At 31.4% G+C, this 14514-nt stretch overlaps 2 protein-coding genes across 2 annotated transcripts in view; one reads left to right on the top strand and one right to left on the bottom strand.

Moving 5' to 3' along the window:
• LOC134836807 (dynein axonemal heavy chain 5) overlaps nt 1-9735 on the bottom strand; it is a 56595-nt gene extending 46860 nt beyond the window's left edge. Inside the window, exons 1-9 of the mRNA XM_063852039.1 lie at nt 9630-9735; nt 6566-6703; nt 5520-6137; nt 5343-5459; nt 3430-4791; nt 3253-3372; nt 2801-3155; nt 2210-2485; nt 31-1127 (exon numbers count right to left, since the gene is read on the bottom strand). Coding sequence (XP_063708109.1) covers nt 31-1127; nt 2210-2485; nt 2801-3155; nt 3253-3372; nt 3430-4791; nt 5343-5459; nt 5520-6137; nt 6566-6703; nt 9630-9722 — 4176 coding nt within the window. The 5' untranslated portion in view covers nt 9723-9735. The remainder of the gene's footprint in view (nt 1-30; nt 1128-2209; nt 2486-2800; nt 3156-3252; nt 3373-3429; nt 4792-5342; nt 5460-5519; nt 6138-6565; nt 6704-9629) is intronic.
• A 1379-nt stretch (nt 9736-11114) lies between these two features.
• Nucleotides 11115-13279, top strand: LOC134838529 (vanin-like protein 1). Its single transcript, XM_063854075.1, has 6 exons — nt 11115-11254; nt 11319-11973; nt 12035-12185; nt 12242-12512; nt 12570-12871; nt 12932-13279. The coding sequence occupies exons 1-6, from the start codon at nt 11201-11203 to the stop codon at nt 13194-13196; spliced, it is 1698 nt and encodes a 565-aa protein (XP_063710145.1). The 5' UTR covers nt 11115-11200; the 3' UTR covers nt 13197-13279.
• The last annotated feature ends 1235 nt before the right edge of the window (nt 13280-14514 follow it).

Raw genomic sequence — 14514 nt, 5'->3', positions numbered from 1 at the left:
ATTGAAATTTTCCGCAGAAAAGGTACTTACTTGGAACAAAATCAGTTTATCCGAAGCCTCACGTGGCGTCAAACCCGGTTGCATTGGTCCTGCGGTGCGATATTCATTCACATAATCCATTTTATCTGCCTTGAATTTATCCAAGTTCGTGCGAAGCTCCAGCTGGAATGCCGGCTGCATCTCCAAAAGTTTACAATGTGTCGCCAATGCTCTCGCTTGCAACTTGTGCCATGTATCACGCAAATTATCGACTTGTTCCATGTGTTCTTGCTCGACTTGAATCTCGTATTTGTTCATAACGTTGAACGCTTCCTCAATTGGATCGATTTTTAGATCCATATCGACTTCTTGTTCGCGAATCTTGCCCAACGTATCCATGATCATGCGAACGTCATCCAAATCACGTATCGGGCGATCGAGTTTTCGCTCCATTTCGTTAATTACGGCATACACGTAGTCCATTTCGCGTTTGTATTTCTTCTTCATCGCTTGTCCCAACTTGTGCGTGTACGCTTTTATCTCGCAAATCAAGCCAAGTTTCAATTTTTCCGTCGACAAAACGACACATTGTCCGAAATACTCCAAATCCGGTATCGTTGTGAGATTTTTGTCGAGCTCCGTGAGATATTGCAATGTCGTTTCGAACTCAATTAACGTGAATTCCAACAATTGTCTGCTGGTTTTGTCATTTTTCCACAAAAAGTGAAAGGGAACCCACGTTTTCACCCAAATTTGCATGTCGTTTTTGATGTTTCGGCAACTGTTGCCCAACAACGAGAGCGTTTTGACGACTTCTTTGTTCTCCATGACGTAACTGTAGAAGCTTTTTGTCATGTGCGGCATTTGAGGACGTTCCTCGGAGACGAGACGATACAATTTACGCCGTCGCGCTTTGTCATCCATGTTGCTTAAGTTTTGTTTTGAGCCACGACGCTGCAATTGTTGCGAATTATCGCCACGCCCGGTAGTCCATTGAGCAACTCCTTTTGATACGCCGGTGACAGTTTTGCCCGCTTGAACAAGGGCATCTTGAAGTTCGTCGAGCGTGGGTCGAATCGAGATGTTGGGAATCATGAGAATTGCGTTCAGGAGGAAAACGGACTTTTTGCGCTTCATTAAATTGGTTTCTAAAATGAAATTTATAATTAATATTTTTTTTAATTTTAAAGAAAAATTATCCTGAATTTACAAGAATTTAATTTTTAAATAAAAAAATATTCTTTGGAAAAAAAATATTCTTGATTTGGTTTTCAAAACAAAACTATGTGTCAAATTTTTGGCAGTTTTGAGTTATAAAATGATTGAAAATGATAAATTAGAGCCCCTCTGACAAATTTTTATCCATTTGGAGCAAGATTTGACAAAAATTGCTTTGACACAATTTGGTTTTTCAGTTTTTTGTCTTCAAAACAAAACTATGTCAAAGAAAAAATTTTTTTTCAGTTTCAATTTTTTGGCAGTTTTTGATTAAAAATGATAAATTTCTGACAAATTTTTATCCATTTGGAGCAAAATTTTGGCTTTGACACAGTTTTTTTTTGCTCTTGATTTAGTTTTCAAAACAAAACTATGTCAAAGAAAAAATTTTTTTTCAGTTTCAATTTTTTGGCAGTTTTGAGTTATAAAATGATTAAAAATGATAAATTAGAGCCCTCTGACAAATTTTTATCCATTTGGAGCAAGATTTGACAAAATTGGCTTTGACACAGTTTTTGACACAGTTTTTTTGCTCTTGATTTGGTTTTCAAAACAAAACTGTGTCAAAGAAAAAAATTTTTTTCGGTTTCAATTTTTTGGCAGTTTTGAGTTATAAAATGATTAAAAATGATAAATTAGAGCCCTCTGACAAATTTTTATCCATTTGGAGCAAGATTTGACAAAATTGGCTTTGACACAGTTTTTGATTTGGTTTTGCTCTTGATTTAGTTTTCAAAACAAAACTATGTCAAAGAAAATTTTTTTTTCAGTTTCAATTTTTTAGCAGTTTTGAGTTATAAAATGATTAAAAATGATAAATTAGAGCCCTCTGACAAATTTTTATCCATTTGGAGCAAGATTTGTCAAAAATGGCTTTGACACAGTTTTTGACATAGTTTTTGATTTGGTTTTGCTCTTGATTTAGTTTTCAAAACAAAACTATGTCAAAGAAAAAAATTTTTTTCAGTTTCAATTTTTGGCAGTTTTGAGTAATAAAATGAAAACTTCTTACCAGCTTCTGCCAAAAATTTACGTCTCATGGTATCCAAAGTGCTTCGAGTGACCTTGATAAGCACATCAATAACCTTCCTGCTGTAATATCGACGCATTTCCGCAACAGCATTGAACACCATTTCCTGCATTCCCTTCGGAAGTCCATTTTGAAAGTGCAAAAGTGAGATCGGGTTCTCAAAACAACTCCACAAAATACTCCAATCCTGCTGATTTTGCTGATTCTGATTCGAGAGATCGTCTTCCTTCTTCGCCTCCGACGGGTCTGGATAGATAGCTAAATTTAAGAGAAGCAATAAAAGTGATAAAAGGTGCTCTTGTGTACAAAACAGCAGCATACAACTGAAAAGGACAGTCTTTGGTGAGAGTATGAAGCCCAGTAACAGTTCACGTATTTTAAAAAGGACACATTGGCGTGATTTGACTGTATACATAAAGAGAAAAGGCGTGTAAGTCATGCTTTTATCGCACTTTTGACGCTTACATGCGGTTTGGCTCCAAATTGGGGATTTTTCATTCACAAAAATTCTTTTAAAGGCAAATAATTAAATGGTGTTCCCGAGAAAAGTTTCCCTGCGCATCGGATACATACCCTTACTCAAATCGGCGAACATGTCATTTTCACTTCCCATGATTTTCTGGAAGATATGTGAGGCTTTGTCAACTAATTCAAGCACTTCCTCGACAGCTTCTTCGACCATTTGACTCTTGCGATTCAGCTCGATCGCTGCTTGTCGACAGGATTCCTCGCTTTTCTCCAGGAACTCATCTACCGTCCAAATTTCCTCGTCACCCGGCAATATTTGGAGCGTTACCTCTTGCATCGACGCCAACACGGACAAGATGCGGTTCGAATAAATGTCGTGTACGCGAGCCACTAACACGTCAAATGTCTCAATAGCTTCCTTACCGTTCTCGTAAAATTCAACCCACGTTGGATTGGTCCACTAACAGAGAAAGTTTTTTATTTTTCTTGTCAAAAAGGTAATTTAAAATTTTGTGTTTTGAAAAAAAAAAAGTTTTTTTTTTGTGTTTTTTACGTACATTAATGGAACGCAATCCAGGCTTGAGCATAGTCGTCAATCGGACAAGTTGTGGCAAAAACAGTGGTCTAACTTCTAATTTAACTTTTTTAACTGTGCTTAAAAACATTTTAATCAAATCCTGGAGATTAAAGGCATTAAAATGGGGGGACAAAAAACAAACACACGAGACACTTACATTGAGTGAGTCTTGAATGACATAGAAGTGATTTTGCTTGCAAAGGAGTGTCGCGGCGACAATTGGGATCTCGATGCCCATTTTAGCCATGCATTTGGATTCTCGTATGAGTAGCGTAATGGTAGGGTGCAAATTGACAATTAATTTGTCGCCTTGAAGCGCGAGCACGGGTTGCAAGAGACACGGATCCGCCACAGCGACATCCTGACTCAGCCAGAGAGTTGTCATCTCTTGCTCGTATTCCGCGAGAATGACTTTGACGGATTTGTAGCGATTTTCGAGGTCTTTCGTGAGGGGCAACGTCATGAGGACCGGATGTGACGAGATACTTGTGACCAATTCCGATAAATGGAGTTCCAGAGAACGACTCCACTTGATGCGCCCTGCAATGGGAGGAAAATTTCGAGGCAATGGCGGCTCGTCTCGTTGCTTCTTGAAGAGCTTCAGAATCCGCTCGATCTCCTTTTCGCAATACCGCAAGATGCGCATGTACTTTTCGTCCATCTTGCTGAGCGGAATCTTCTCTGACACCTTTTCGAAACGTACTAAGAAGCGTATGCCTTGCGGGGTCTCCCATACGGTATCAAAGTTTTTCTCAATTGTGTCAGCAATGTGCTCCTTCAATGCGTTCGTTTTGTCCATAAAGGTCTGGAAGTCATCGTTAAACTCCATGCTGCGATGATCCAGGTAGTCGTATTTCTTGGACAAAACTTCCTTCTTGGCATCCGAGAACACCGCTATTGCCTCCTCGAGGGCTTCACCCAACAGCAAACCCTCGAGACGACGGTCGAACAGACAGTTGTAGTCCTCGACGAGATTAAACATCGAGATGACTTTCGACAAACGATCGCAAAAAGTGTCAAACTTTCCAAACACAAAATTCTCCGAAAACGCAAAGGGAGCCTGATCAGGTAAGAACGGCTGCGATCGCACAATGTAATACGTTTCGCGATACACCTGATTCAGTTTTAAGCAATTCGTGAGCTTTGTTCTTATCTCATCGCGATTTTGTGTCCAAATCGTTTCCTTTCCGCGATTCGTTATGTAGGACTTGCATGTCTCGATCATTTGGTTCGTGATTTTTACCATGAGTGTGGAGGTGCGCTCTGACGTGTTATAGAACTGTGAAACGCTATAAATTAGTCTAACGGTTTGCAATAAGCCTAAAATGGATTCTTTCATGCTGACGGGATCGTCCAAGTACAAGCTGTGACAACAATTTTCCATCGCTTGGATGAATTTGGCGTTGTCACGTGCTTCGTTGTAGCAAAAAGTGATCTTTTTGTCGCAATCCTTCCAACTTTTTATCACTTTCGAGCCAGCCATCGTCAAACAGTGCAATGTCCATTGCACTTCTTGTTCCTATTTTGTTTGGAATAAGAGACATTTTTCATCGCTCCAAATTTATTTCAAACTTTTTATTCCCCTAAATATTTTTTCTTAAATTATTTTTAACAGTTTTTAAATAAATTTGATTTTTTTATCTAAAAATTTATACTTTTCTTTCAAAAAGAATATTAAATTTTAGAAAATTTTGAACTAATTTTAATAGAAATTTGATTTTTTTGTTAAAATGAAAAATTTTGTTTTTTTTTAAATTTAATTTTTTTTTTTAATTTTAATTTTTTTTAATTTTTTTTTTTTTTAATTTTTTTTTAATTTTAATTTTAATTTTTTTTTCATTATTTCTCAAAAATTTTAAAATTATTCGAAAACAGAAGAAAATTCAAAAAATTTATAAAAAAATTAATTTTTTAATAAATAATAAATTTTTTAAAATTTTAAAAGAAAAAATTATAAATGAATTCTAAAAATTTTCAATTTTGGGTAAATTTGAGAATTAAGGAACAAAAAGTTTGAAATTTAATAATTTTAAACATTTTGGAGCGATTTAAAATGAAATATTTACATACCTGCAAGTTTATGAGTAACTGCGAGAACTGCGCTGCACGTTTTTTCCAATACTCAAGTTCATCTTGAGGTCCACTCGAATCATTTTCACGTCGAAGTTGTTCGCTCTCCATCAATATCTAAAAAGAAAATTAAAATTTTTAATTAGAACTTTTCATTTTTCCTCATTTTTGACAAACTTTTGAGATATTTTTGATCCAATTATTGACTCGTTCCTCCAATTCCGAGACAATTTCCGTATTTTGTGCCATTTCCTTGACATCTTCCAAGCCATCAGCTTTCGCCATGTACACTTTTCCGTCTTCAAACACGTTGAAATTGTTGCAAACTTGCTCGCAAACCCTAAGTGCGCTACAGAATGATCTAAGACCGGGTAAAAGTTGCTGCTTAATAAGTGCACAATTCATTTCGTCTTCCTCATTTTCTATGTTGGGATAGGCGAGTGCTTGCATATAAACATATTCTACGATGCGTTCTATGGATGCTACCAGACCGATGCGTTCGGCATCAATTATGCCGCAAAACAAGTCCTTCTGAAAACCCTCCTCTGGTAGCTGTTTTGAGATGTTGATGCGAAGGATGTAGATGCAAACGCCCTTGAAGGCACATGTCCAACCATCGGTGATGAAAAGCCTTTTTCGTGCTTGCTGCTGCCCTGTCGGGGTTTTTGACATTGCCATTGCACGAGATGGACCCGGTTTGTTGTAGTCGACAGAAACTTCTTCCTCGACCTCTTGAAAAAACCAAAGTAATTTGTTCTTCATGTTCGGGAGGAAAAGTTGGTTGATTTCGTCGAGCTGTAAAAAAATAAAAATTAAAATACAAAATTTATTAAAAAAAAAATATTTAAAAATTAATTTAAAAATTTTTCAAAAAAAAAAATTTTGTTGAATTCGAATAATTTTTAATAAAAAACTTAAAATTTAAAAAAATTAAAAAAATTATAAAAAAAAATTAAATTAAAATAAAAATTAAAAAAAAATATTAAGAAAAAATTTAAAAAAATATTTAAAAAAAATAAAATAAAAAATAATTTAAAATAATTAATTCAAAAAAAAATAATTAAAAAAATATTCAAAAAAAAAAATTAATTTAAAAAAAATAATAAAAAAATAATTAAATTAATTAATAAAAAAAATTAAAAAATAATTTAAAAAAATAAATAAAAAAAATGTTTAAAAAAAAAATAAAATAATTTAAAACAAATTTTAGGATGATTTCTCACCATATCGCCCTCAAAAATGTAATCCATAATTTGATGACGCGGCAAACCAGTGCCATCCATCAGCAGTTGAAAGGTGAATTCGAGACGAGGATCCATCTCGCCTCTCCTTGCCTTCCGCTCGCATTCTTCGCGCCTTCTCTGCAGATCCATTTCGTTTTCGGGTTCATCGTTCATCATCGTTCAAAATTTTCCAAAAGTCAAAAAATTCGTGTTCACAAAAAGGTAAAAATATGAAATGAGACAAAAATTCAAGAGAAAAATTCGAAAAATTCTTTTTTTTTTATCAAACAATTTTCCCCTAGTGGGTTGATGTTCTTTGTACACGTGTTCGGTGTTCAAATCCTACAAAAACAAACTTTTAACACAGTCTCTACGAAAAAATCTTCTACAGTTTTCACTTCTTTCGTGGCAGGTAAGTAAATAACCAAAACCATTTTTTTATTTTTTTTACATTCGTAAAATAATTTCAGCACAAAAAAAAAGTTTCTCGTTGCATTTTTCCATTCAGCACACGCATAAATAATTAAAATTTGAATAAAAGGAGGTTTTCAAAAGTCAAATGAAGTGGAAAATGGTTAAGAAAATGAAAAGAAGTTTTTTTGTATGCATGAATGGAATGCAAGAAAAACCCGACAAAGTAAGAGGAAAACAGAGGAAGAAGGAAAAAAATTATGAGTTGAATATTATTTTAGGCGGTTTATTTTTGAAAACTGAAATAAGAAAAAAATGGTTAAAGACGAAAAATAAATAAATTTTTCTTCTTTGCACTTGAGATGAGAAGTTGAGTTGTTGATGTTAAGAAACTTTTTGAAAATAAAACATGCAATTTTCATGCGGTGATGGACTGTCTGACAATTTCTTGGCACACATTTTAAGGCGTGAAAATGAGTTTTTAAAAGCATTTGGTAATCATTGTCGTTAAAGTTAAAGCTTTTCAAGGCAGTTTTTGGTAGAAAATTATTTAAGAAGAGAAAAAAATGAGATTTTATCGCAAGTCAAGGTGTTTCTGTTAGGCAGACAAGCACTTAACGTCAAAAAGACGAAATGTTTGTTTGAAAAGTTGCTTCATGAGTATTCAAGGAAATTTTTTAAATTGAAATGTGAAAAAAGGAGAAAATTGAGGACAAAAATTTAAAGTTGAGTTCTTAAAGATGATTTTAATTTAAACAAAAAATTAAATTTTTAGGCAAAAAATTTAAATTATTTAAATTTAATTCAATTTATTTAATTATTAAATTTTAATATTTTATTAAAATTAAAATTGCAAAATCTATTGAACAACACTAAAAAGTAATAAATAAATTAAACGAAAAATTTAAAAAAATCTATATGTTCGAAACACGAGAACGACATAAACTTTTAAAATAATCTAATTTATTTTTAAATTAATAAAATTTAATTTTAATTTTAATTAATAAAATTTAATTTTAATTTAATTAACAATATTATCAATATTACGATAACAAAAAATTTATAAAAATTTTTTTTTAAAAATATCTTCAAATAAAGTAAATCGTTCAATTTTCCGTAAATTTTTGACCAAATAAAAAAAAACAAATTTTCGTTAAAATCATTTCAATATTTTCAAATTTTTTCATTGAAAATTTAAAATTTTGCAAAAAAAATTACATTTACAAAATTTATGTAAAAATATCAAAACTTAAAAAAAAAATTTATAAATTCTATTGAAATTTTTTTTTAATAATTTTTATGAACTCGGTAATCTCAATGAATTTTTCAAAAAAAAAAATAAAAAATAAAAAAAATTGAATCAAAAAAAAAATCAATTCAAATTTTATAAATTTGAATTATTCTAATATGAATTACTCTAATTTGAATTATTTCTCATTATCTCTCCTATATGAGATTTTCTTCATATATTTTTTTTTTAAATAAAATTCTCATTTATAATGAAACAGACAATCACTCTAACTAATTAGTTAATGACAGCTTCCTTCGCTTTTCTTCCCTTTTTTTCAAAGAGTTACACAAAAAACACCTGCTACGACTCAATTTAACAGAAAATAACGGGAGAAAAGTTACGACAGTAATTCAATTCATGTTAATGGGTCGCGGTAACGACGACAATTTGACATCGACGCAAAAACTTTCTTCAGCGAGTAACACAATTAACGACAAAAAACGGATATTTCATAAAAAAAAAGTTAAAACAAGGGAATAAAACAACAGAAAACCGGGCAAATGGGCAAAAATTATATTATTACTAACTACTTGACACATTTTCCATATTTTTCATTCGAGTGCACTCAATTAAATTTATTTAATTTTTCGTGTTGATTTTCCGTTTGTCTGTGTGCCGTGCTCAGATTATTTTATTACTATCACTTTTTATTTAATTTTGCTTTCAGAAAAGTTTGTCAACTGACGTCAAAAACTTTCGCTGTCTCACCCTGTAGTCGTCAAGTGAGCAACAGGCGAATTTTCGTGTAAAGTTTTTGATGGTATTGGTGCGGTGCATTTTGCAAATAGCCACAAGTGATTTCCCGATCGCCATGGGAGACGAGTGAAAAGCAACAGTTAATGAATTTTGCAACAAGTGATTTGTCAATAAAACGCATGGATGCTAAGGTTACGGTTGCATGGCGACTTGTTTGGAAGACGTAACGTCTCCATGACGCGTCGATGGGGCAACGGGAAAAGTGTTTGGTCGATTTTTTCACTTTTGCGACTAATTTTTATGGATAATGTGCTATTTTTAGATTTTTAGAGCTTTGATGATGATCAATTTTAGGTCAAAAGTCCTTTTTTTGATCAACATTTTTGATTATATTTAAAAATTTTGTCTTGAATGATCATTTTTTGAATGTTTTTAATAATTTTTTATGCAAAAAATATTTTTTATCAGTTTCTAATGAAAATTGAGGACCAACTTTTAAGTGCGCAATAAGCGAAAAAAGGTATTTTATTAAAAATTTTCAAGCTAAATCTAATTTTTATCCAATTTTCTATCAAATTAATCACTTTTCTACTAATTTTGACTAAAATTTTTAATTTTTTAGGCAAAATTTACGAAATTCCAATTGTTATGTAACACTTTTCATACCTGTAGAAGATCTCCATCGGACAATTCTTCCTCGGCGGGCGCTTCTGCGGGAGCCTCTTCTTGAGATCCCTGTGATCCCGCCTCCTCTTCCATGATTTACACAAATATTTTTGCTAAAAAATGTTAAAAACAAAAAAGTTACCGTTAATTTTAATTATTTTTCAACAACAAGAAGAAACTGGTAAGGTCCAGTTTCTGTGAAAAACTAACGAAGACTGCGCGAAACGATGACGAAGGTCCTGTTGAATCAATTTTCGGCGGGTGTCATGGCATTTTTTGGGTTTTCATGGCGATCGACGAGCTGTTGACGGATCACTTGTGGCTCGGAGCTCAGCTGAGGCAACTAGTTGCGCATTTTTTGGTCGTCGTGGGAACGAAAAAGTTGTTTTGGATTCACTTGTTGGACTTTGGGGCGACTTGTTGCTCGGGTACAGCAATTTCCAAGGAGACAGCATCCCGTTGTTAGGACTTGTTGAATACCTGTTGCTTGAACCTGTTGATTGGGGGTTAGGTGTTATGACAACGAGAAGTGTTTTGGATACAGCTGTTGAGCCTCGAGAGCTACGTGTTGAATTTGTTTAGGAACCTGTTGAATACTTGTTGCATGAAAAAACAAAAAAAAAAATTTTGTGAAAAAAATAGAACAAAATATTTAAATTTTTGATAAAATTAGCTCATTTTATATTAAAAAAATTTTTTTAAATTATTAAAATAATTGAATCATTTCAAAAATTAAATTTATTATAGTTATAATTAATTTTTTCAGCTATATAAAAAATTAAAAAAAAATAATAAATAATTAAAAATTTAATTTTTTAACAAAATTTAAAATTTCAAACAAAAAAATAAAAAAAAAAAAAAAAAATTTTAAAAAAATTTTAATAAATTTATAAAAAAAAAAATTAATATTTTTTTATAAATTTAAAAATTTTTAAAAAATTATCAAAAAATGTAAATTAATTTTTAATTTTTATTTTATTAAAGCTATCAATTATTTTTTCTTCAAAAATAATAAAATTTTCGGAGTCTTAGATGTCAAAATTAAAAAAAAAATTACGTTTTGAATTAATTTTTAATTTTTTATCTAAATTTTATTATTTTTTGAAAATAAATAAAAAAAATTAAAAAATAATAATTTCAATAATTTTTCTCACAAAATTTTAATATTCAATTAAAAACCAGACATCTCCATGCCTTACATGACGCATCATTTAAAATATGTAAATCCCTTAAAATTTTTACACCTACTTTGATTATCACAACAAAAAAAAATGACATTTAAATATTATCAACTTTTATCTCCCTCACATGTTTACTTTCTTGATCACGTTAGACAATGTACGAAATTCGTACGCGTAAACCTGACTTCAATAGCCAGATAAGAGTCTCTTTAGATGTCTTATCGCCTTTTTTATATTAAAGATGATAATGACGGTAAATGCAAATAATCTGTACGAAAGATATGAAAAGTAATTTTAGCTTCTTCAGAGTTTTAACCTACCTTCAGTCTAGTCGTGATCATCTCTTGATAAGTTTTGTAAAGAAAAATCCGCAGAAATTTCGAGTTTAAAATGAAATTTCTTTCGATTTTTTTCGTAGTTTCTTTTGTGACGTCATCATTGCAGGTTGATTTAAAAAAATTTAAAGTGAAAAAAAAAATTAAATTATTTAAAAAAATTTTTTTTTTAGATTTCGACGCCTGATTCCCCTTCATACGTCGCTGCCGTTGTCGAATATCACAAAATTTCTTCCGATGCCGATCCCGTGCAACTTTCCGCGAATGTGAATGATTTTCTTCGCATCATCCGCGAGCCCGATGTGGAAAATGCTGACATCATCGTTTTTTCGGAGACAAGTTTGAACTCTCCCGATACTGCCATTTACTTACCTGACCCCAACGATGCGATCGTTCCGTGTGGCAACAATTCGTACAATTTCACCGACATCATTCGGAAACTTTCGTGCGCCGCAATGACGGAGCAAAAGTATGTCGTCATCAATGTGAACGAGAAAAGCGATTGTCCGGACAAACAGCAAGTCGAGTGGCATGATCCAAGACCATGTGACGCGTCAAAAGTAAATATTTACAATACGAACGTCGTTTTCGACCGAAAAGGTACCGTCATTGCGAAATACCGGAAATTCAACTTGTTTGGCGAAGGAAAAACGTTGAAGCCGTTCAAACCAGAGGCAGTTACGTTCAAAACGGACTTTGATGTGACCTTTGGGATGTTTATCTGCTTCGATTTGATGTTTCATCAACCGCCGCTGGATCTCGTGAAGAGTGGCGTGCAAGATTTTATCTTTTCCGCAAATTGGTTTAGTGAAATTCCGTTCTTATCAGGTGCGAAGTGTTACGTAAACTTGAATTTCGTAATGAAAAACGAGCAAAATTGTCTTTCTAGCGGTGCAAATTCAACAAAGTTGGGCCTACAGCAATAAAGTGAATCTCCTGGCAGCTGGAAGAAATCTCCCTAAAGTTGGAAGTACGGGTTCTGGGATTTATCACGGGCGATTTGGACCATTAACGGCAATTATGAGCTCGAAAAATGAAACGTAAGTCCTGAAAAAATAATTTTTTTAATAAAAAAATTGAAATTTTTGTTTTTTAGTAAAATTCTTGTAGCAACAGTTCCGAAAATCGTCAATAATGCATCTGCAGTGCCGCCTGTCGCAGTCCCAATTGTCCCCAATACACCTGCAGCAATGACAAATCTCCGTCTGAAGCGTGACCAAATCGATAAATACGTAACAGAATTGATCAAAATCCCCAAAGACGTGAATGGAACAGCAAATATCTCGTTAGTTACTGACATTTGTCACAATACGTTCTGCTGCAATTTCGATTTCAACGGTACTGTCGCACAAACAACGCCTGGCTCGGTAAAAATTGATTGAATTCCGCCTTATTTGTAGTTTTTCTTGCAATTTTTCGCTCAGGTTTCTTACAGCTATCGATATGCCGCATATTCGGGTTGGCGTACCTTCGATGGCTTCGCAGATGGAGCCGTGAAACTTTGTGCCGTCATCGCGTGTTTAGATGAATCAGTTGCTAGTTGCGGAAAAACTTTCGGTGCAGGAGAAAAAATTGAAGACAAATTGGAGTTTACTTACATTAAAGTTGACACAGTTTTTAAAGGCTCGGAAATTCACATGATGCCAAATACCTTGGATACGACAATGTTACCACTTAATCCACGGGAATTCAATTACACGGAAGTTTGGGAATTCGATAATGATCCGTTGGTTTTTAGATTTTAAATTTTTAAGAATTTTTTAGTAATATTTATCGAATTTTTAAGGGAAAGTGAAAAAGTGGTATCACTTGAACTCCTAAGCCCGCACAAGGATTTGCTGACTTTTGCATTGTGGGCACGTGATTATAACGCGAAGAAGGAAGAAGGAGGCAATGGCGGTAATGGAACCGAGGGAGGTAATGGAGGCAATGGAACCGATGAAAATAATGGTAATGAGCATGGAGGTTCAAATGGAAAGGCGAATGCAGTTACAGGAACTATATTTTTTACATTATTAGCAGTTTTGGGAGCTTTTTTCATGTGCAATTAAAGTAACTTGTTTAAGTTTTATTTCTTGTTTTATTAAAAATTGTTAAAAAAAAATAATTTAATAAAATAAAATTTTGAAAATTTAATTTAGAAAAAAAATTTTTTTTAAATTTTATTGTTAGAATTGATAAAAATTTTTATTTTAAGTTTCTTCAAAAATAAATTTTAATAAAAAATAAATAAATAATTTTTGAAAAATCGAGAAATTTTTAAAAATATAAAATAATTATATTTTATAAAATAAAATTATTAATAAATTATTAATAAAATTATTTTTACATTAAAAAAAATAATTAAAAAATTTTAAATAATTAATTTAAATAATTTAAATTTATTTTGTTTTTAATTTTTATTAATATTAAAATGATTAAACATTTTTAACATAATATAAAAAGTTAATTTTAATTTTATTAAATTATAAAAAAATATAGAATAAAAATTTCTTATTATTATAAAAATGAGAAAAATTTGCAAAAATGTAACTTACCTAAATTTCCATCAAATCAGGCCTTTCAAATAAATCTTACACGGATATATTGCTTAAAAAGTAACTTTTATTAGTTTTCAGTTTAAATATTTCCCCCAAATTTATTTATATTTGCAATTTTTTATAATAATAATTATATTTTTTTCATGTTTTTTTCTGTTATTTAAATATATTTTAGTAGTATACGTACAAGAAGTACAGTAATTTTCTGTTTTATGTACAATAAATATATATTTCTTCTCTTCTTATCATCATCCTTACACATTACTTTAATAGTAATAATAATAATAATATTGTGGAAATAACAATAAATATAATAACGATTAATTTAATATATGATCTGACTTCTGACACTATTGTTTTTGTTGTTGTTATTTTTCTTTTGTTTTTCTCTTGTTATTGAATGTTGATAGCTTGTTTGATTTTTTTATTGAATTTTATCGTGATTTGATTGTTATTAACTTTGTTTGTATTGCAAGTTACATTGTATGTTATGTTTAATATATTTTTAAATCTTTTTCTCTTCTTCTTCTTTTTTCTCGACGTTCGTTTATGATACAATCATTTTATTGTGTTTGGATAGTATTGAGACAGATTTTCAATTCTTTGGTTTTATTTAATTCATTTTTAGATTGAATGCTGTTAAAAATAGAAAATTATTCACATCGATTTTTTTTTAATATTTATTTATTTTTTTCGTTGATGGGTCTAATTTAATTTTTTTATGTTCAAAATTAATTTTGTTTATTTTTAGAATAATTTAATAATTATGATAAATAAAATTAATCCCATAATAAAACAATTTAATTTAAATATGGCTTACAGATTAAAA

This window comes from Culicoides brevitarsis, chromosome 1 (assembly GCF_036172545.1).
Source record: "Culicoides brevitarsis isolate CSIRO-B50_1 chromosome 1, AGI_CSIRO_Cbre_v1, whole genome shotgun sequence".
In the NCBI taxonomy this organism is placed as follows: domain Eukaryota; kingdom Metazoa; phylum Arthropoda; class Insecta; order Diptera; family Ceratopogonidae; genus Culicoides; species Culicoides brevitarsis.
This window is presented reverse-complemented; position numbering and strand designations above follow the sequence as displayed.

What these genes read in the sequence shown, in the direction of transcription:
- LOC134838529 (XM_063854075.1), top strand. Translation starts at nt 11,201, where the DNA reads ATGAAATTTCTTTCGATTTTTTTCGTAGTTTCTTTTGTGACGTCATCA. An exon ending in TGAAATTCCGTTCTTATCAG is followed by an intron (nt 11,974 to 12,034) that starts GTGCGAAGTGTT and finishes TTGTCTTTCTAG; the next exon opens with CGGTGCAAATTCAACAAAGT. An exon ending in TGGGAATTCGATAATGATCC is followed by an intron (nt 12,872 to 12,931) that starts GTTGGTTTTTAG and finishes CGAATTTTTAAG; the next exon opens with GGAAAGTGAAAAAGTGGTAT.